This window comes from Cavia porcellus, unplaced genomic scaffold, assembly GCF_034190915.1.
Source record: "Cavia porcellus strain 051 isolate PalLab524CR breed Dunkin Hartley unplaced genomic scaffold, mCavPor4.1 scaffold_20, whole genome shotgun sequence".
Taxonomy (NCBI): Eukaryota; Metazoa; Chordata; class Mammalia; order Rodentia; family Caviidae; genus Cavia; species Cavia porcellus.
Genome location: NW_026947503.1, coordinates 34,500,452 through 34,519,379, shown reverse-complemented (window position 1 = coordinate 34,519,379; position 18,928 = coordinate 34,500,452). Strand labels below are relative to the sequence as shown.

The window sequence follows — 18,928 nt, the reverse complement described above, 5'->3', positions numbered from 1 at the left end:
TATTGTTTTCTGCCCTTTAAGAGTGGATTTCATAAAAAGCCTGGTTCTCTCCACAGCAGAGGCAGCTTCCAAAGGGTCAAGGGCTGAGATCACTCAGGTGACCCCATAGAGGAAGGCAGAGGAGCTGGAGGGCCCCCCACCTGGACAAACGTGTGTAGGCAGAGTGGCTGTAATCAAGCGAATGTGGCTTTCTTGGTATGTTAGCCACTAAATTGAGGACTGTGCCTCAGCAGTTAATAATATCTTCACGCTGAAAATAGCCTGGAGAGGAAGCCTCCGTGTGACAGTAGGCAGGCAGCCAGATGCTGGGCCAGCCATTCAATCCCCAGCAAGAAAGATGCTAGGGCCAGTGGTGACCTCCCAGTGGCCGCACTTACAGTATCCTCTCTCAAGGCTCCTGCAAAGGGAGGGCACCCGGGCAGTCACCCGCTGCCCCAGAACACACCAGAGATGTGGCATGCTTAGGGGCTCCGGTGGCCACGGAGAAGGGTCCGGGCAGCTGGTTTTGAGAGCTAGCCCTCGCACCATCATGGTTCACTTACACTCTAGAGCACGGCAGGAACAAGTTAACTCACCTCCCTCTGCAAAAAGGTCAGGCTTAGGAAAGGAACATCCCTGCCACTTATTTCTACAGGTGGTATGGAAAGAAGCTTGAAAATTCAACACTGAGATGCACCTACTTGTTCAGGTAAAATACATCCATAAGACACAGGGTCCTCCTGGCCAGCTCTCCACACCATCAATGCCCAGCTCCTCACACACCCAGGAGGTCTCAAGGGTGCAATGGAAACAAGGACACCCCATCAGTAGATGTAGGACCTAACAGAAGCCTTTCTTCTCCACTGTGCTGTTCAGTTATTAAACATGTGTGAGCACCATATTTAAGTTACCCTGGTCACTCTTTTTTAAAAATGGTATTAAAGTGCACATAGCTTATGAGGTACCATCAGTGATGTTGAGTACATTCGTAGAACAATGCCCCATAGCCACTATCTATTCTAGGATGCTTTTATCGCTCTAAAAGGAAACCTGGTCCCTTGGGTCACCTTTGCAATGTCCCTCACAACAAGGAAGCAAATCAGAGAAGGTGCAGTTAACTATCTTTTTTTCCTCCTCAAATATTTCTTCAATCAAGCAAAAATCTCATCTGAGAAAAGGCTCATTCCCAAGAGATTCAGCTGTGCAAGCAAGTCCAGGAACTAACACCCTATGTCTTTTTAAAAAAGCCTGCTAGGTTATGACACCTATTTCAAAGGTAGTACTGCAAGTTCAAAGCCCTAGACTGAAGTGAACCAAGAGCAGCTTGGACATCATACCAACGCAAGGAGCAGTATTATGGAATAAGTAACAGCAGTAATAAAGAAGCAAAGGAAACCCAACTTGATCATGAATCCTTTGGCATTTCCTCCCTTTGCACTGCCCCTTGGCTCTGAGCTTGCCAGAGGCCCCGTAGGTTTTAGAAGTCTACAGCCAGGCTCTGCTGAGAAAAGGACCAAGTGGAGTTGAGGGGCGTCCGTGTGCCAGACTGCAGCCAAAAGCTGTACCACTGGGGCCAGCCTCCCCTGGCCCCCTCCCCCTCCTCGCCGGCCAGCCCAGTTCTGCCTGGGGACAGGATGCATGAGGCAGCAGCCCATCTAGAGTCTGCTAAGCATAAGCAGAGTGGCTCAAATCTGCTCCAGAGACTTTAAATACCATCACCTTGCATTTAACCCCTGCATGACTGCCTCATTCTTTTGTGGAACAAAAGAAAACCCTTCTCCAAGGATGGGTACATGACCTCAGGCACTACAGAAGAGGTCAGCAAACAGCCAGAGCTGCTGTCCAGGACTGGTTTACAACTCAGTGTGGGTGTGCACCACATGAGCCTGCCCCAGCCCGAGGTCGTTATGTGAGCTTCAACGCTCTCTGTTTATCATAGCAGGTCAGATGATGGGGGCATGAGGAAGAAGCTCTGTTGCCGCCCATTTGATTCCCTCAAACCCCATGTTCCTTGTCACTTGGAGGAAAGGCTGGCTGGGCTGCAATCTCAGTCTGTCCTGTGCTCCCCATTCCCACCCCCACCCCATGGCACCTCAGTAAAACCAGAAGCTACTTGTTCCCAGGCAGGGGGAGGAGACACTGAAAACACAATAGGCACACAGCCCCAGATTCCTAGTCGCTATCACAATTCCAAGCCAGACAATAAATAATTGTTCACATGCCATTGTATAACTTTTCTTAAAACAGATGGAGCAATCATTCCTAAGCTACTTGGTTTGAGCCCAAGTCGGCCATAGACTAAACCAGGGTGGCATTTTCAGATTATATGGGTATTTTTGAAGGTTCTTCTCTGAGGCTAAGACAAAATGCCAGCAAGGATCAAAGAGCAGGAGAGACGGATGCTGGATGCTGACTCAAGGACACTCCTACTTCCAGACTTAGGAACCAAAAGCCAACCATGGATCTTAAGACCTTAGCAAAGGAAGTGGCCTCCCTTAAATTGGAAGGATGTTGTCCCTCCAAGTAAGCACGGCTGCAAAGACACACGAGGTCCTCCCCCTATCTCTCCCTCACAACCCCCAGACCATAGTTCAGTCTCCAGTACCCTCCTGAAATCCATGGGGACACCTCCTTTGTCCTCCCAATCTTGCTCTGACTGGGGAGGTCCACCGGACTGAAACCAAGACAGTGCCAACCAGACACATTTACATCTCAAGAAGGCAGCTGGAGGATAAGTTTGCAGCTGAGTAATCTAGAACAAGTGAGATGCTTCTCCCTGCACAAACCAGGACAGCAGACAGGCGAAGAGCAAGCCCCCCAGAAACTCCAGATGGAGGCTGCAAAGATGACAGCTTTGAACACATGCTTTCCATTACTAGGGATGCAATGAAAGCTCTGGGAGCAAATCCTTTCCTTTTCCACCACTGAGCTGAACCTAGAAGCTTTCCAGTTACGTCAGACCTTGCCAAGGTAGATCCTCCGAAACCCTGACGCTTTCATGTCCAAACAACAAGCGCCTGATCTGAAGTTGCATGCCATTCAAAGGATGCCAATGCCCAGAGAGCTGAACTCAGGCTGCCAAATCATAGTTTAGAATCAATCCACAAATAACATTCCTACCACATCCTCATGAAGAGGCTGCCCTGACATCAACAGATTTCCCGGGACAAGAACCCCAGCCTGTCCCAGAGCCTGCCTGTAGGTATCTGTGTGCTCCAGTGTCTAAACACCGGACTGCCTGTCTATGGCGCGTGCGCACGCATATACACGCACACACGCATGCTTGCACGGAGCAATCCATCTGTCTGAGAGCCGGCTGACAGAAATGAAAGTACAATCCCCTGGAACCAAGTCACCGCCTTCTAAAAATGTCCCGTTTTCCCAGACGGAGGAAACTTGCAGAGGTGGGGTGTGTTTCACTACAAGTCCCAAAGGACCAGGCCCCCTGTACCCCCCTTCAACTAAGTGGCAGGGCTGGAATTCCAGCCTGCAGCCAGCCAGCAACCCTGTGTGCAGAGCTCCTTCCCACCCACTCCCCTTCCTCCAGGGCTGGAGGTCTGCAAGGGCGCAGGAAAGGGAAGGGCCAGCTTTGGAGTTACCCCTGAGTTTCAGGAGGGGCTAGGCCTCTGAGCACACCCTACCCCCACCTCTGAGGCACCACATTTTCACATTCTGCTGTTTTTTCTTTCCCTTCTTCCCTTGCCAAGAGAATCAAGCCCTGGCTCCCGCTGCCGACCTTCCTCCCACCCTAAACTGAGCCCCATTCATTAAGCCCGGTCTCAGCCAGGGCAGGACAGGAAGGAAAACAGCACACAGGGTCTGTGAAAGAGACTCAGAGAGGTTATTTCAAGGGAGGGGAAAGAGAAATCCCTTGCGGGTGTTTTCACTGCTGCCCACCTAGATGTCCTGCTCCCTGAGCAAGGCCCAGCTACCTCCTCACCCCGACATCTGCTACGCTAACCCCTTCCTCTGCAGGGTCCTGCCACTGCACCCTCACTGCCTCATCCTCTGCGAAGATGAGGCCCAGGACAACCCCTCCACCCCACCCCCGAAACCACCAATTTCTTGAAAAAGAGGTCTTAGCTTTCGGTACTTATAAAACCCTCTACCTTGAGTTGGCCAGGCATAAAAATCACCTTTTGAGGGGGGATTCCACTCTGAAGAGTTTTCTCTGTGCTCTTCAACTCTCTGCTGGACACCCCCAAACCGCTGGCACCAACCCAAGGAGCAGTTTCTACAACCTCCCCCCGCGGCACATTATTAATACATGGCTCCAACTACACACGGAAAGAAGAAAGAGCTCCAACTTTGAAGCCTTGGGAATTAGTAAATCAAGAGCTAAAATTCAAAACAAATGCTCTTTCATGTGGAAGCCCCCTCTTTTTTCCTGCTTTTTGCAGTTTTGTTAAACCACACCACCCCTTCAGAGACACACCACTACTCCTTAGGAACTCTCATTAATCTAAGTGGCTGCAATTACCATAGGGGATTGCGGGGAGTCAATAATGCTTCCTTTACCCCCCCCCACGCACACCTTCTTTGTGTGTGGACTGAATGAGCTTTGGGGAACATAAAGCCCACCCATCACAAAACGTTGCCCAGGTCTCACTGTGCGGCTACTGAGCAGAGTAAGCAAGCGCTCAGGCAGTGGCTTGGGCTGGTGGCTCAGCCTGGTGTCATCATTTCCTCCAGCAAAGGAGACAGACAAGATGTTATCAATAAGACAAACCTTCCGAAAAGCCCCTTTCAAAAGCTACCACTTCCCTTGCTTATTTCATGTGGTTTGGAGGGGCTAGGACTCCTCCCTGCACACCCAGGGTTTAAAAAATAAAACCATCTAACAACATCCTGAGTGTGTTGTTATTTTGCTGAGGCTCTTTCTTCTTCTCGCCCTCTTTTCTTTCAAGAACTTTCAACTCCCTCAGCCTTCGAAAGCAGGAAAGATTGCCGTCCACACGCTGTGGCTGTGTTTGCCACCTCCCTTCTCAATGGCTAGTCCTCTGTGTGCCACCCCCCAGCCCACCCCTCTGGGGTCCCTCTTTTCCTGGCCAGTTCTCATTAGAAGCTTTGCATAAACAATACCCTCTGTCTCAGATAACACCATATACTGCACAGAAACCAAAACAAACAAGGGTCTCCCTACAGACATTCTCATCAAGTCAATTCCTGGACGGGAAGGCCTAGGAGACTGTCTGGGATGAAACATACCTGAATCACACAGAGCACCAATGCTTGACCCATTTGGTCTCGGGGTCACCCCACGAAAGAGGGTGCACCACAGTTTTATTGCTTCCATCCAAGCTGCTACACCATGACATTACTTACACCAATGACACAAGATACAAAATAAAAAGCCTGATATCCCAGCACTCTGGCAAAATTTCTTTCTGCTTTTACCCCCAGGTCACTTTCCTTCTTGCTTCAGCTAGTTCTTAGAAAATTTAATGATGGGAAAAGCAGGAAGAAATACGATGTCTTTAGAAAAGAATACAATGCCTTCCAGTTACACTGTTGGTGAGTTCCTTGTAAACTGCAAGGAAAATCTGCCTTGCTGGAAGCAGCCATAGCACCTACTGTCTGCAAAGCTCCCTGGCCTGGCGCAGCCATCCCCAGACATGTGCTGGAGAATCGTGAACAAAGCTGGAAGGGTAATCAGGACTTGGAGGGAAGGTTCAAGACCCACTCTGAGCTCCATTCTGCCCTTAGGCAGGTCACACCTTCAAGAGATCCCATACCCAAAAGGCAAGAGAGAGAAAAAAAAAAGGAACTTAAATGCATGACACCAAAGTCACCAAGTAGAAGTTCCTTGAGCCAGAAACTGCTTAAAACCATGAAAACATGTCTTGCTCAAATCCACCCTCCAGCTGGCTCCAGTTTCCCCACTCGTGGAATGAACTTAAAGAGTTCTGATGCCCAAAGTACCACAGGATAATGAGCAGGAAAAGGGCACCAGAGTCACTCAAAGCATCCATTTTAAGGCAGATAAAAATGAGAATAAATCCCAGAGCAGCATTCAGTCTATGGCAACTTTAAAAACCTTTGGAACCATCAGGAAATAAGAGAAAGCATCTTACCTGAAAGCCCCCCAGGGGCCAGATAATTCGTTCCCCCTGTTTCAGCGGAGGAAGGCACAGCATCTGGACAGTCTGCTGTGGATTCAAAAAGGGAGAAAAATAAACAAATACACAAATAAAAACACCGAGACTCATCTTTACGCACATTCTAAAGAGCATGAAAGAGAGACCACACATTCCAAGAGGCTGACTTTGCGGCCACAATGCTGATTATTAATGGTCCGCTTGGCTTCACTGCCTATCCTAAGACAGACCACAGCACCTTGTCACCCGTCTGGGCTCCAGGCAGCTGGTTAATCATTAGTCAAGTCAGGCTCAATCACAGACTGGCTGGAATTTCTCTTGTATTATTAAGTCTCCATTGAGAAGACCAGGTGGTTCCCAAGGTCAGAGGAGGTTTGGGGTGTACTTTTCTTAACCCTACCAAAGGCAAAACCATCTTTCCCCTACCAAAGGCAAAAATCCTCCTGGCTATCTGCTACATACCCCTAAAGGAAGGTTTTTCTCTGATCTTTTCCCCCTCCATGGTGAGCAGGGTTTAAACTCAGAATCTTTATACTGAGTTATCTCCAGGTCCCCCCACCTCATTTTTTTGAAGGTCTCGCTATGTAGCTCAAGGTGGCCTTGAACTCACAGTGCTCCTCCTGCCTCAGCCTTATGAGAGCTGGGATTACAGGAGTGCAACACCACACCTGACTTCCCATGCCTTTTAATTTTTTGTTTTGTTTTTCGACGTCAGAGTCTAGGAGTGGTGATATAGCTCAATGGTGTAAGTGCTTGCCTGGGAAGTGCAAGGTCTTGAATTTGATTCCAGACACCAAAAAAAATAAAGTAAAATAAATTATACATATGGTGAGATGTACTCCTTTTTTTTTTTTTTTTCTTTTTCATTTTTATCGGTACCAGGAATTGAATTCACGACCGCTTGCTTGCAAGGCAGGTGCTTATGCCACTGAGCTAAATCCCCAGCCCCGTGAGATGTACTTCTACCAAACTGTTTGAGACAAAGTCTAACAAATCACTAAATTGCCCAGGCTAGGCTTACATTTGAGACCCTCCTGCCTCTGCCTCCCAAAGAGCTAAGATTAAAGGCTTCTATTACCACACTCCATTCATCCTCATATTTTAAAACAAACTTCCCAGTTCAGGAGGGCTTTTCCTTTTCTTTATTAGTCGGTACCAGGGATCGAACTCACGACTGCCTGCTTGCAAGGCAGGCGCTGGCTTTTCCTTTTCAACTAGGTACAATTTAAGTATAGCAAACACACTAAGTTTCCAGTTTGAGGCCAACTTGGGCTGCATAGCAAGATCCCATTTCGAAAAAACCAGAAGTATAGCAAACTATATAAATTTGAAGAGGTCTCTGATTTTTACTCATATATGCACCTGAGTAAGCACCACCAGATCAAGCCACAACCCTCGGGGGCTGGGAGAGGCTCTGCTTTCAGACTGGTCCACATTCCTCCATCACTGGAAATCTTCCTAGTTTATAAGGCTACCTACAAAATGTCTTTGGCACTCAGTCCACTGTCTTCACTGATTTTTTTTTTTTTTTTACTGTCAGATTTTTCACTGTCTTGACTAGCTTTCTCCTTGACTTCTCAGTCGCTCTCAAGTGTTCAGCACAGAGACCTCAATGTTAATGAGGATCAATAGACTCTACAACTACCTTCCAAGCAATTAAAAGAAATAATACCACAGCTTGTTAGTCTCAACACAAATACACAAGATCCTGGAAGTTCCTCACACACCACTGCCAATGCTAAACTTCCTGAAGTCCAGGTAGAAAGCCTGACACCAGGTCAGTTCCTGCAGACTCCAGTCCCTCACCCACTTGCGTGACCAGGCCACCTGCTTGATGTCCCTTGGTGCACAATATGGGTTTCCAACTAAAGCTCCTTGGCAACATAGGCAAATAGGAAGCCAAACCAAAGCACAGCCCAGAAGCCAACAGCCTAGAGGAGCCCTTGACTGGCAGTTGCTACCTCCAGTACCTGACAAAGCGATGGAAGCCAACCAAGTCTACATAGAGGCCCCAGCTGTTTCTGAGATTCTGTCTGCCTCTTGGATAGTCAGTTCTCTCTAATCCTTCCTCCCTCTCCTGTATTCTCTGATAGCCTCTGCTGTATTCTCCTGGGCTGGGGAAGCAGCTCAGTGATAAACACACTTGCCTAGCATGCTTCAGGCCCTGGGTCCAATCCCCCAGCACTCAAAAAAAAAAAGAATTCTTAAAACAGGGAAGGGGTAGGCTGATGGCAGGATAGAGAAGACTGTGTGTAATCTCATTTCATCAGAAAAAAAGTATAATTCCTAACAGGAATATACAGCTTTACAGGATACACTTAATCAAATAGAAAACAATAGAAGCCAGGAAACAGAGTTACTTGTTAAACAGTGTATGCCCCGCACTTTCTAAACTACTCTAATGGCCTTCACCATTTTCTAGAGATAAGCTTCTCATCCCCTTCCCTCTCTCTACACACTCACCAAATGGAAGACACCCCCACATTAAACACAAGGACTTACCCACAGCCACGCCCCCCAGCTCTGGCTGGCTGGATGCCAGGGCAAGGTGTGTTTCAAAAAAAAGACTGGCCTCTCCCTGCAGAGCTGAGACCACAGGCAGGGTGTCAGCCTGCTTCACATCAAAGGTAAGCCAGCTCTGTGCTGGCAACCACAAGCGTTTTTATGAAATGGTGCTCTGCCCTCCTAGAGTGCCTTTGATCTCAGAAGGGATTTACAAACGTTAATTAGACCTCCCTACCACCTCTGTGAGGTAGCAAAGCATACCAGTTTCACATGCACCCAGGTAAACTGAGGCACCCTGTTCAAGTGGCCACCCAGTGAGGTGAGCTATCCCCAAAAGTCCAGCTCCTACCTATCCCATGGTTCTCTCCAGACGAGCCGTGGAAGGTGGCCAGGCTTTGATAGTCTTCAGCATCCTGACTGGTCTCAAGCTAACACCTGGCTCAGGCCACCAAACCTTCCCCACAAATATAAAAAAAAAAATTTAAAAAACAACTCTACAGGGGCTGGGGATTTAGCTCAGCGGCATAAGCACCTGCCTTGCAAGCAGGCAGTCGTGAGTTCGATCCCTGGTACCGATAAAAATGAAAAAAACAAAAACAAAAAAAAAAAAACAACTCTACAAAGACAGATCTAAAGGCAGGGTCTCACCTCTGCCTCACTCTCTGCTTCCTGCTCCCAAGGCCAGGCTGGCAGGCAGCAGCACTAGGCCATTCCTGGTTTTCCTCCACCACTATTACCAAGCACCCTGTAAGGGGCAAGGTACTGTGGGAGAGATTCATTCACTTCTCCCAGCTGTTCCACACAGGTTTGTTCCTACAGCCTTTGAAAACCCAAACCAAGGAAACAACCAAAGATTGACCTGATGAGGGAGTCTCACCAAACTGCTCTCACACAGAGCCAGGGCAGTTTTATCAACCTTGTTTGGAGCTTCCTAAGCACTGATGGGGTCAGGAGTCCACCTACACCACCACTACCACTACCAATATCCCCAAAAGTTTGCCTACATGATTCAACCAACCCAAAACTCAAAGGAACCCTAGTCACAGAAGAACACTGCACTGTGTTGGAATCCTCAGGATTTTTGGCAGGCACATCATTCCACCTGTGAATCGACCAATGATGAATGAACCAACAAATGAATGAACCAACAATGAATGAATGCATCATCCAATAGAACTCTTTCATCATTTGGGCTTCTAAAAAGAAATCTGGGGCCAGGAATTTAGCTCAGTGGTTCAAGCGCTTTCCTGGTAAGCGCAAGGCTATGAGTTCAATCCCTAGTACCAAAAAAAAAGGCAAGCAAACTGGGAAATTAAAAGTCAAAACAAGGCCAGATCTTAGGTTAAGGTGTCTACTAGGCCACGCAAGCACAATCTAATGGGCCCTGGGCATCTGAGTTCCCAGATCCCACAACACTGAGCACCCACCCCCAGCCCAGGTATTCTTCCAGCCTTTCAGATAAGGTGATACAGCAAACTCAGGAAGCAGAATTCAGTTATTTACCCAGCATTTCCATGCCATAAATTGAGATCTAATACCTAGTGGCAAATTCTTATTCTTCTGGGATGGAAGAGGCAGGAGTACCTTCTCTATTTCCAAGAGCCACAAGTCATAGCCTCCTTGCCCGGAGGTTCAGGCACATCTAACATTCCTTTGCAGAGGACACTGCTAGGGTACTTCACAATACCAGCTACACAAAACCCAGGGCCTCACAGAGGCTGCAGCGGGGCAGCTTAAACCTTGGCAAGTCAGAACACCCTCCAGCTTTAGCCAGCCAGTACCCTACCCAACTCCCATAGTTTCTTCCCAAGCTGAAGACTTTGGTGAATGGATTCTCTTAATTGTGAAACTGGATAAAAACTTTAACAGTTGCCCACTGTAAAACCTTATGCCTGTTTCACCTAGTAACCCAAGACCAAAAATTCAACCTGAGGCTTAGCAATTAAGAATGTAAATTCCCAGGCCCCAAACAACACTCTCCCTAAGCCTTAGGTGGGGATAAAAAAAACCTAAAGCAGCACCACTCCCCTCTAACCACAATATCCCAGCCACAGCTGCCAGCAAAACCAGCCCCAAACCTGACCCTATGTCCCTCCAACCCCAGACCTGGCTGCCCAGCCTTGCCTTGGGACCATTTCTCTCCTGGGGGCTTCATCTGTTACCACCTTCACCTTCTTACACAACAGTGATTTGTTGTTGTTTTTGCTTTTGTTTTGTTTAAAACAAAGCCTTTTGGGTGAGTAATCAGCTGTTTGAATTTCCTATTGGCAGGTTAATCACTTCCTATTGGCTGATTTGAAGAACATTTCTCCCCCCCCCCACCCCCTTAGAAATGGCACATTCCCGTCTTTGTGGCTTCTCTGTTTATACACATTTTGCTACCTAATGTCAACACTTGCTAATGAATAAATATATCACTCCACTCACCGAAAATGAGGTCCCAGCCTGGCAGAATAACTGCTTAAATTCTGGGAACAGATTTATCCCAGTATCTTTGCAACAGACCCAAGTAAACAAGGCTCTTCTTTTCTATGGTTTTTGAATGATCCTGGCAAACATTTACCCCCATACTCTACTCCTGGGCCACGGAGACTGCTGTCCCTCTTAAAGAAAACCTTCAAATTTGAAGAACATGAAAACAGTTCTCCCCTTGGAGAACTAACCTCACAAAAGAATTTTTGATTCTCTCTGCCAAAAACTCCAGCAAGTTAACATTCTTTAGGAATACAGAGCTTGGTAATGCCAGTTAACTTTTGTTACAAACTCAGAGAGCTGGTTATCTCATTAATGACCATTTATCTGTTGTTTTGTAAATCGAAAGCAAAATATCACATGCTTTGCAGGGCACTTATTAGACAGGCACCAGGCAAGCAGGAACGCCTTCCTAACTAAGAGCTGGAGTCCCGGGAGGGCTGGCTGCAGAGCATGGGCTTCGGTTACACATTCATTAAAGTATTTAATTTATGACAACGCCCCAGCAAAACTTTTAATTAGTGGGGAGAAAGGCCCAACAGCCAAACTCATGAGGCGGAAGGACTTGTAGAATTCCAGGAGCTAAATGGTGCCCAACCCTTCACTTTTCTTTCTGCTAGAAGCTTGGCAAAATACAAATGTCACAAGCATTACATATTTTCAGGCACCAGCATACAGGCAGAAACTCTAAATTACAATTGGTACTTTTATCAAATGAACTCCCACTGTAAGAAGGAGCTCCAGGAAACAGGGATTGTTCCTCCTGTCATCCCCAATCTGTTTTGCTGACCCTGTCCCCTGGCACTGTCAGCTCCAAAGGATGGGCCTCTCTGTGCTGCCAGCCAGAAGTTGAATGCAGACAACCACAACCAGGCTGGTGCCAGTCTTAAATGGGCTTCTGCCCTGGCCCTGTGCCATCCTGTGACAAAGCAACAGGCAGGCAGAGCTATGCTAAAAACTTTTATGGCCCCTACCAAGAATTCTGAGAAAACCCCAGGAGGGGACTGAATCACTGGTGACTGGGAGAGAGGGGGAACCTACTTCCCTCTTACTGGCTGCCAAAGCTTAAAGCTGCTAGTGTCTTATTCCAAACCCAAACTCCCTCTTGCCCCTTCGGAAACTGTCTTCCCTTCCATCTTATCATCCTTTCCATTCTGCCCACTGATTCTCCTGGCACTTTCAAAATCTCCAAATTTTCCCAACAACCTGCCCTATTTGGCGCAAGAGGCTTTTGCATGGATTAAAGCCTCCATGTGTTACAGCTGAGCTAAGTTTGGTCCCAGAGCGCAAATACATAAAAAGGAACAAAATGAAAAAAAATTTAAAAGGAACAAAAGTAAAGGATTATCTAGGAAATGTCTTGGGTGAGGGCAGGGGGGACCCAGCCACAACAAAAATTTATCAAACTTCCAAGAGAGGAAACTTGAGCGAGTCTAGTACTTCCCTCTGGTGCCACACAGATACAATGACCGGGATTCTAGAGGTTCTAGTTCTAAAGTGAAGACAGGAAAGGTATTTTGAAAGTCAGCTACTCACCAGTTGGTTTGAGAAAATCCATCGGGTATCTGGAGTAAGGAGGGGGGGGAGACTCTGGAATTAAAAAGTAAGAGAGTGTAAGGGCCCAGCCATGAGAAACAGATAGAAACTTATGATAACAGAGGCATTCTTTTAGCCCAACTGTTTGTCTTAGCTGTGGGGGTTGGAGGCAGGGCCGCGAGGCGGTGATTGCCTTGATATTTAGCTGTCAGATAAACAAAAGAGGCCGCCTGGCGCCAGCCTCGGCGCTGCGCTCCTCCACGTCTGCGGCCGTCGCCCCAGCGCTCGGCGGGCCCGGCTGGAAATCACCGGCTCGGCCACGGCCGCGCACTTCACAGTTCACGGAGCTGGGGGCGACCGGGCCCCCTTCCCGTCCTGAACTCCAGACCCCGCCGCCCCGCCCTCCTCCGAGCCTGTCTGCCCCCCGGGGTGGGATTCACCTCCGCCCCCGGCTGCTCCGCGGGGCACCTGAGGCTCCCCTTCCCCAGCCCACCTGGGAGATGCGCCCCTAGTGTACCGGTGAACTTGGGGGAATCTGCGGGGCCCTGAGTGCAATACAACCTACACACGCCGAGCATTAAAGACACGGGGAAAAAAGAATCTAGGATAAAAGCGTAGGCTCGGGGGTCTCAGCCTTGAAACCCAGGCCCCTGCACAGTTAAGGGGCTGCAACGTCACCGAGTCTCTGTCCACCTTTCTAAATAGTAGTAGTTACATGTTTTCTGTAAGAAAGTGGAAAAAAAGGAAAGGCACCCAACTTCTGATTCCTTTTCACCTCGGGGCTGGCAGAGATGAAAGTAAGTACCCAGTTTGGTCTCCCATCCTAATCCTCTACCCCTGAAACTCCAAAGCTGTGGGGCCAGAGTAGTATCTGGGCCACTTGTGCCCGAGGTAAGTCTCCTTATTTACTAAAGGCGTGGACTTTTCAGCATTTATAGCTCGCTTTTCCCAGCCTTCCTTGGCGGGCTTGGACCAAATCCAACTCGGCCACACACCTCACCGCCTTTCCGGGTGCGGGGGAGGCGTGACCCCCACTTCTCTCAGCATCCCCTTAGTGATCCGGAAATAGGTTGAGTCTAATTTTTAGCTGTACCTCCGTACAATGTGTGCCACAGCAGTGCCCAGGGACACCCTCGGGGCGACAGAAGAAGAAAGCCTTGAAGGGAACCCCCAAGGAATGCCCTTCGAGTTTCCCCGGTTCCTTCTCTGCCTCGGTCTCCACGTCTCCTCCAGCAGGGGGATGTACTCCCCCCCGGGAGGTGGTTGCACGCCCACAAACACAGCCCGAGGATACTCTTCTTCCACCTCTAGCGCGCCGGGGGTGGGGGTAAACAGGGGACAACTTACCTAGTTCGCAGAGTCGGCTAAGATGATGGGGGTTGCAGCACACCAGCTCGGGGTTGATCTTCCCGTAAGATTCACAGCAACACAGCCTCTTGACTTCCGAGGAATGCCTGAGATCCGGCCACCTGAACACTTTGCACAGCAGGAGGGGGAGCGAATAAGACGAGGCCGGCTGCGCGGGTTGCGCACTGGCGGGCGCCCCGGGGCCCAGCCTGCAGTCCAAGCGGCCAGGCAGCAGGAGGCACGCGGTGCGCGTACCGCCGCGGGACTCCACGGCCTGGAGCAGCAGCTCCAGCTGCCGCTCCTTCAGTTTCTTGAGCACCGAGTGCGTGAGTGTCTTCAGATCCGCCTCAGCGCCCCCGGCCGCGCCGGCGCCCGTGGCTTGGGGGTGGGGATGGTGACCTTTGGCACCGCGGACCGCCTTGCCCAGGCAGCAGCCAGCCCTGCCGGCACCGCCGCCACCGGCCCCATGCGCCCGGCCGTCCGTCGCCCCTTCTCCCCGCAGCTCGCCTCCTCCTCCGCCTCCTCCCGCGCCCTCCTCCTCGTCCTCGCCGCCGGGCGCACGGCTCCTCCAGAGACGCCGGACGAGCGCAGATCGTTTGGTCCTGAACATGCGGGGCGAGGAGGCAAGGAGAAAAGTCGTTTGCCGGCTAAGGAGCGAACATGACCTCCGCACACCATGAAGAAGTCGGGCGCCGAGTTGGGGCAGCAGGCGCAGGCGACAGCAGCAACAACAGGGGCCCGGGCAGGAGCGGCGGCGGCCCGAAGGGCGCTCCGTGGCATGCGCCAGTCTCCCGGAGGCCGGGGCGCGCGCGGGGGCCCGGGGGCGCCCGCCGGGGTTCGGGGGCCTGCGCTCTGGCTGCCCCACCCCGCGCGGCCCGCGCCCTGCGCGGCTCTCGGGCCCCGGCGCGCCCCGGAGGAACGCGGCAGAGGCTTCCCTGGGGGCGGCCGAGCCTGCCCCCGCCGGCGCCTCTCCAAAAAGAGGCCCCCCCGCAGTGGCTCCCGAGTGTGGGGCTCGCCAGCCTCGGCTTCCTACATGGAAGACCCGCAGGGGCAAAAAACGAAAGGCGTTCGGCTGGGCTGCTGGAGGGGCGAAGAAGCCTCTTTTCCCCCTTGCTAAGCAACTTAATTTGGGGGTGGGGAGAAACTGGCAATTAAAGGGAAGGGAAAAAAAAAAGGCAGGCACGCGATTTATTTTTTTTTTTGTCTATATCCTTAGTAACCGGATCTCTTCGAATTCCGTGCACACGAAGACTCGGGGGAGGGGGCCGAGTGGACTTCACCCCGCATGAGACGTCTGGAGAAAATAAGGAGGCTCTCTCAAAACCTAAAAACCAAATAGGCAAAGCCTCAAAAGAAAAAAACACCACCTCCTCGTACCTTTGGAGGTCTGGGGGCGTCCGGCTCGAGCCTGGGTTTAAAAAAAGAAAATGTTTACAAAGTAGAACAAGATGTTTGAGGGGTAGAAAAACGTATCCACGAGTTACATCCCCCTTTTTTTCCCCTTGCAGAGCCCCACTGATCTTCCTCTCCTTTTCTTCTGCCCCCCCTCAAAAAAATCGTGTATTTTTTTAATCCACAGAAAGCTTTGGCTAGGCTGCTTCAATCCTGCGCATCTGGTGTATTAGGAGTCTCTGGTCTTTCCTCCTGCGCTCACAGGGGCTCCGGTCCTCCTCGGGGACTTCCTCGACGCTGGCGGGGGTGCAGGGGCAGAAGATGCTGCGGCGGCGTCTGCGCCCCTCAGGGCTGACAGCGCGTGGGAGGGCGGCGCGGCGGCGGCGGGCCGCTGGCGGGTCGCGCGCTCTCGCCCTCCAGGGCACAAGCCGCTGGCCAGTGCGGGGGGCCGCTGGTGCCCCCTCCCCTGACCGCAGCCAGCCGCTGGGGCTCCCCGCGTGAGCTGCTCGCCCCGACCCGGCTGCAGCGGCAGGAGGCCCGAGTGTCCTCTCACCGCCTCCTCCTATGAGACTCTCCTCGTCGCGACCAGGAGCCTCCTTGTCCCCCGTTTTCCCTCTCCCGGCGTTCGGGTTCTTCTGCCGCCGCCGGGGGCTCGCCGCGCCGCACTCAGGGGCTCTGGAGCCGGGCGCTCGGCGGCTCGGCGCCGGCGGGCTGGCTCCGTCTCGAGCAGCTCTCTCCGGCGCGGCGAGCGGACCGAGCACGGCGCCCGGCTGGCTCGGCTTGGGGACAGGAGCCTCCGTGCGCAGAGCAGCAAGCGAGTGTGCTCAGGGCTCGCCGCCTCCCGCAAGGCCTCCCGCCTCCGCCCCCTTCCCTCCCCCTTCTTTCCCTTCCCTCCCCCGCCCCCAGCCGCCGCCGCCGCCGCCTCCTCTCCGCCCCCCCGCCCGGCCCTCTGCTCGGCTGGTTCCACTGCGCAGTGGCGCGCCCGGCTCCGGCCTCGTCACGTGGCTGTCTAGACACCCTGTCGCTTTAAAAAAAAAAAAAAAAAAGGCGATTGTGTTTCGCAAACAACAGATCGGGTTTCTAAAAGCTATTTCTCCCCCCCCCACCCCGCCACTGCCAACCCCTCCCGGGTCTGAAGAAAGGGGACCGATGTATGTGGGGGGAAGAGGGGAACCCAGAAGCTCTCGGAACCGCCTGTGACCCAGCTGGAGCATAGGAGAAATTGCAAGAGCCGGCAGCCCCGAGCGGGCATCGCCCGCGAGTTTTGGAGCGGAACCAGCCGGTCGGTGGCCGGTGTAGACCCTGCGCGACTTCGCAGGGGCAGCCCGAGTGCGCTCGCGCCCCGGGGCTTCATTCATTCGTTTTGTTTTAAAGGCCCCGGCGGCAGGTCCTTGGCCGTGCCGGAGGGAAGGAGGAGAAGGCTGCCTCTGTTTAGAAGACATTTCCACCAGGCTGGACCGAGGCCCTGGGAAGTGTGCGCTGGAGGGAACAGCCGGGCGGCGAGGGCGGGAGGCGGCGCAGTGTGACCTCAGCGGCGGCCGCGCGCTCCCTCCTCCCGCCCTCTCCCGCTCGGGGCTCCAGTTTCTAGGACTGCCTGGAGAAGCGTGTCTTGTGCACAGCTCTGGAATGCATTTGGCCGGCTGACGAGCTGCGAGGGGCAGCATCCTGGCGGGAGAAGGGGGGCGAGGGGGGCTCGCCTGCGCGCCGCCGGCAGGTTTCCTCCCGGGCCCGGAAGACCTCGTCACCCGCCTCCCGGCGCGGGAAGGTTACCCCGGGAGCAGATCCGCCTAGGGCGTTCATTTGCATGCGGTGCTGGTTTCTACACCCTTCGGTGCTTGGGGTCGGAAAGTTTATCAGGCTTCAGAGAAACATATCCCCAGATAGAAATTGCTGCAAGGAAACAGGGAAGGCATTGGTCAGGCTAAGGACGTGAGCTCTTTTACGTCGTGAAAACCTCTGGTGTTGAGAAACGTACTACAGTATTTAAATATTACATGCGCATAGTTATTGAGGAGACCGCTAGTTGGCCTAGTAATCTACCTTCACGTTTTATTCATGGAAATACAGGTTTGTTTATTTGTTTGTTTGAAGTCACTTAGAATTGTAACATCTAGACAGCAGTGAAACTCACTGAGGATTTTAAAAGAATCTTTAGAGCCAAGCTTGGTGGCACAGATCTGTAATCGCAGGAGGTTGAGACAGGAGGATCACTGTTGAGTTCAAGGCCAACCTGGGCTGCATAAGCAAGTTCAAGGCCATTTTGCACTGAGAGGCTGAGACAGGAGGATCGCCAGGAGTTTGAGGCCAGCCTAAACTAAGTAAGTTCAAAAACCATCCTGAACTGCACTGTAAGACCCATTCTCAAAAGCAAACAAAACCATAATAAGACCCTGCAACAACAACAAAAAAAAAGAACTTTCTTTAGAAAAAGTGAAATATAGTGTTTGTATTTCCCCATCTAAATTAATAATGTTTTTGAAAAAAAAAGGGCAGGCATGAATCAAACATCTTAATTAGCTCAGTACTCTTCTCTAGCAATTTAAAAGATTCCTAACGTGCATAGCTGTTTAATATTTTAAAAAACTAGCCGGGTGGGGCTGGGGATTTAGCTCAGCGGCATAAGCACCTGCTTGCAAGCAGGAGGTCGTGAGTTCAACCCCTGGTACCGATAAAAATGAAAAAGACAAAAAAAAAAAAAAAAAAAAACTAGCCCCGTGTGGTGACTCACGAACTCTGAGGTTAAGGTGGGGGGATCACTGTGAGTTCGAGACCAGCCTGGGCTACAAAGTGAGCTCAAGTCCATCCTGAACTGCCTATCGAGACCCCGTCTCAAAAAAAGACCAAAAAAAAAAAAAAAAAAAAACTACTCAAGACCAAAAAATTTTTTAAAACTGCGAGTGCTGCCCATCAGGATCCTGGCTTCAGTCCCCAGCACTGCCCTCCCCCCTACACACACACACACACACACACACACACACACACACACACACAACTAGAAATCAGCACTTACAATTGGTTACGACTTATGGAGCCATTTGGACCACCTTGCTACCCCACCAAAATCACCTTTGATGGTACAAATATGAGAAAAAAGTCAGCCACATAGGTTACATGATCCCGTGCAGGCAAGGACACCCCAACAGAAAGCCTCAGAGCAGAAATGTGTGCAGGACAAGGCTGAAAGTGACATTCTGAACAGTAACTGTGTAAGGTCACATAGGCTACAATTGTGTATTTTTATGGTAAAGTGTTACTTTGAAACTATGGTGTGTGTGTAAGCAGGAGGAGGCCTCGAAGAGATGGTAATGGGACTTTTGAGGTATCCGGGAAATGTATAATATACTCAGAAAGGTTTAGGAAGAATAGCAGAGTAAAAGTCAGAAAACCTGCTTTCAGGTTGGGGCTCTGCCACTGGCTGGCTAAACAACTTGTACTATTAGGTGAGCCTTGGCAGGCTTCCCAAGGCTTTCTGGGCAGGTGTCTTGCCTCTCAGGGCCCTATTTGCTCTGTGCTCTAGGTCTCCCTAGAAGACAGAGATCAGGCCAGGCTACAAAGTGACAGAAAGGATTAGAGAAACAGAGAAAGCAAATGTCACCACT

At 51.0% G+C, this 18,928-nt stretch overlaps 1 protein-coding gene across 3 annotated transcripts in view; it reads right to left on the bottom strand.

Moving 5' to 3' along the window:
* Positions 1-16,189, bottom strand: part of Smad7 (SMAD family member 7) — a 30,624-nt gene extending 14,435 nt beyond the window's left edge. The window contains exons 1-4 of one of the 3 annotated variants that reach the window (XM_063231708.1): positions 15,315-16,188; positions 13,938-15,231; positions 12,591-12,644; positions 6,054-6,128 (exon numbers count right to left, since the gene is read on the bottom strand). In XM_063231708.1, the coding sequence (XP_063087778.1) occupies positions 6,054-6,128; positions 12,591-12,644; positions 13,938-14,547 (739 nt within the window). In that variant the 5' untranslated portion in view covers positions 14,548-15,231; positions 15,315-16,188. Of the gene's footprint in view, positions 1-6,053; positions 6,129-12,590; positions 12,645-13,937 lie in introns of all 3 variants that reach the window. The other 2 variants (XM_063231709.1, XM_063231707.1) reach the window with 2 other exon arrangements.
* Positions 16,190-18,928: the final 2,739 nt, after the last annotated feature.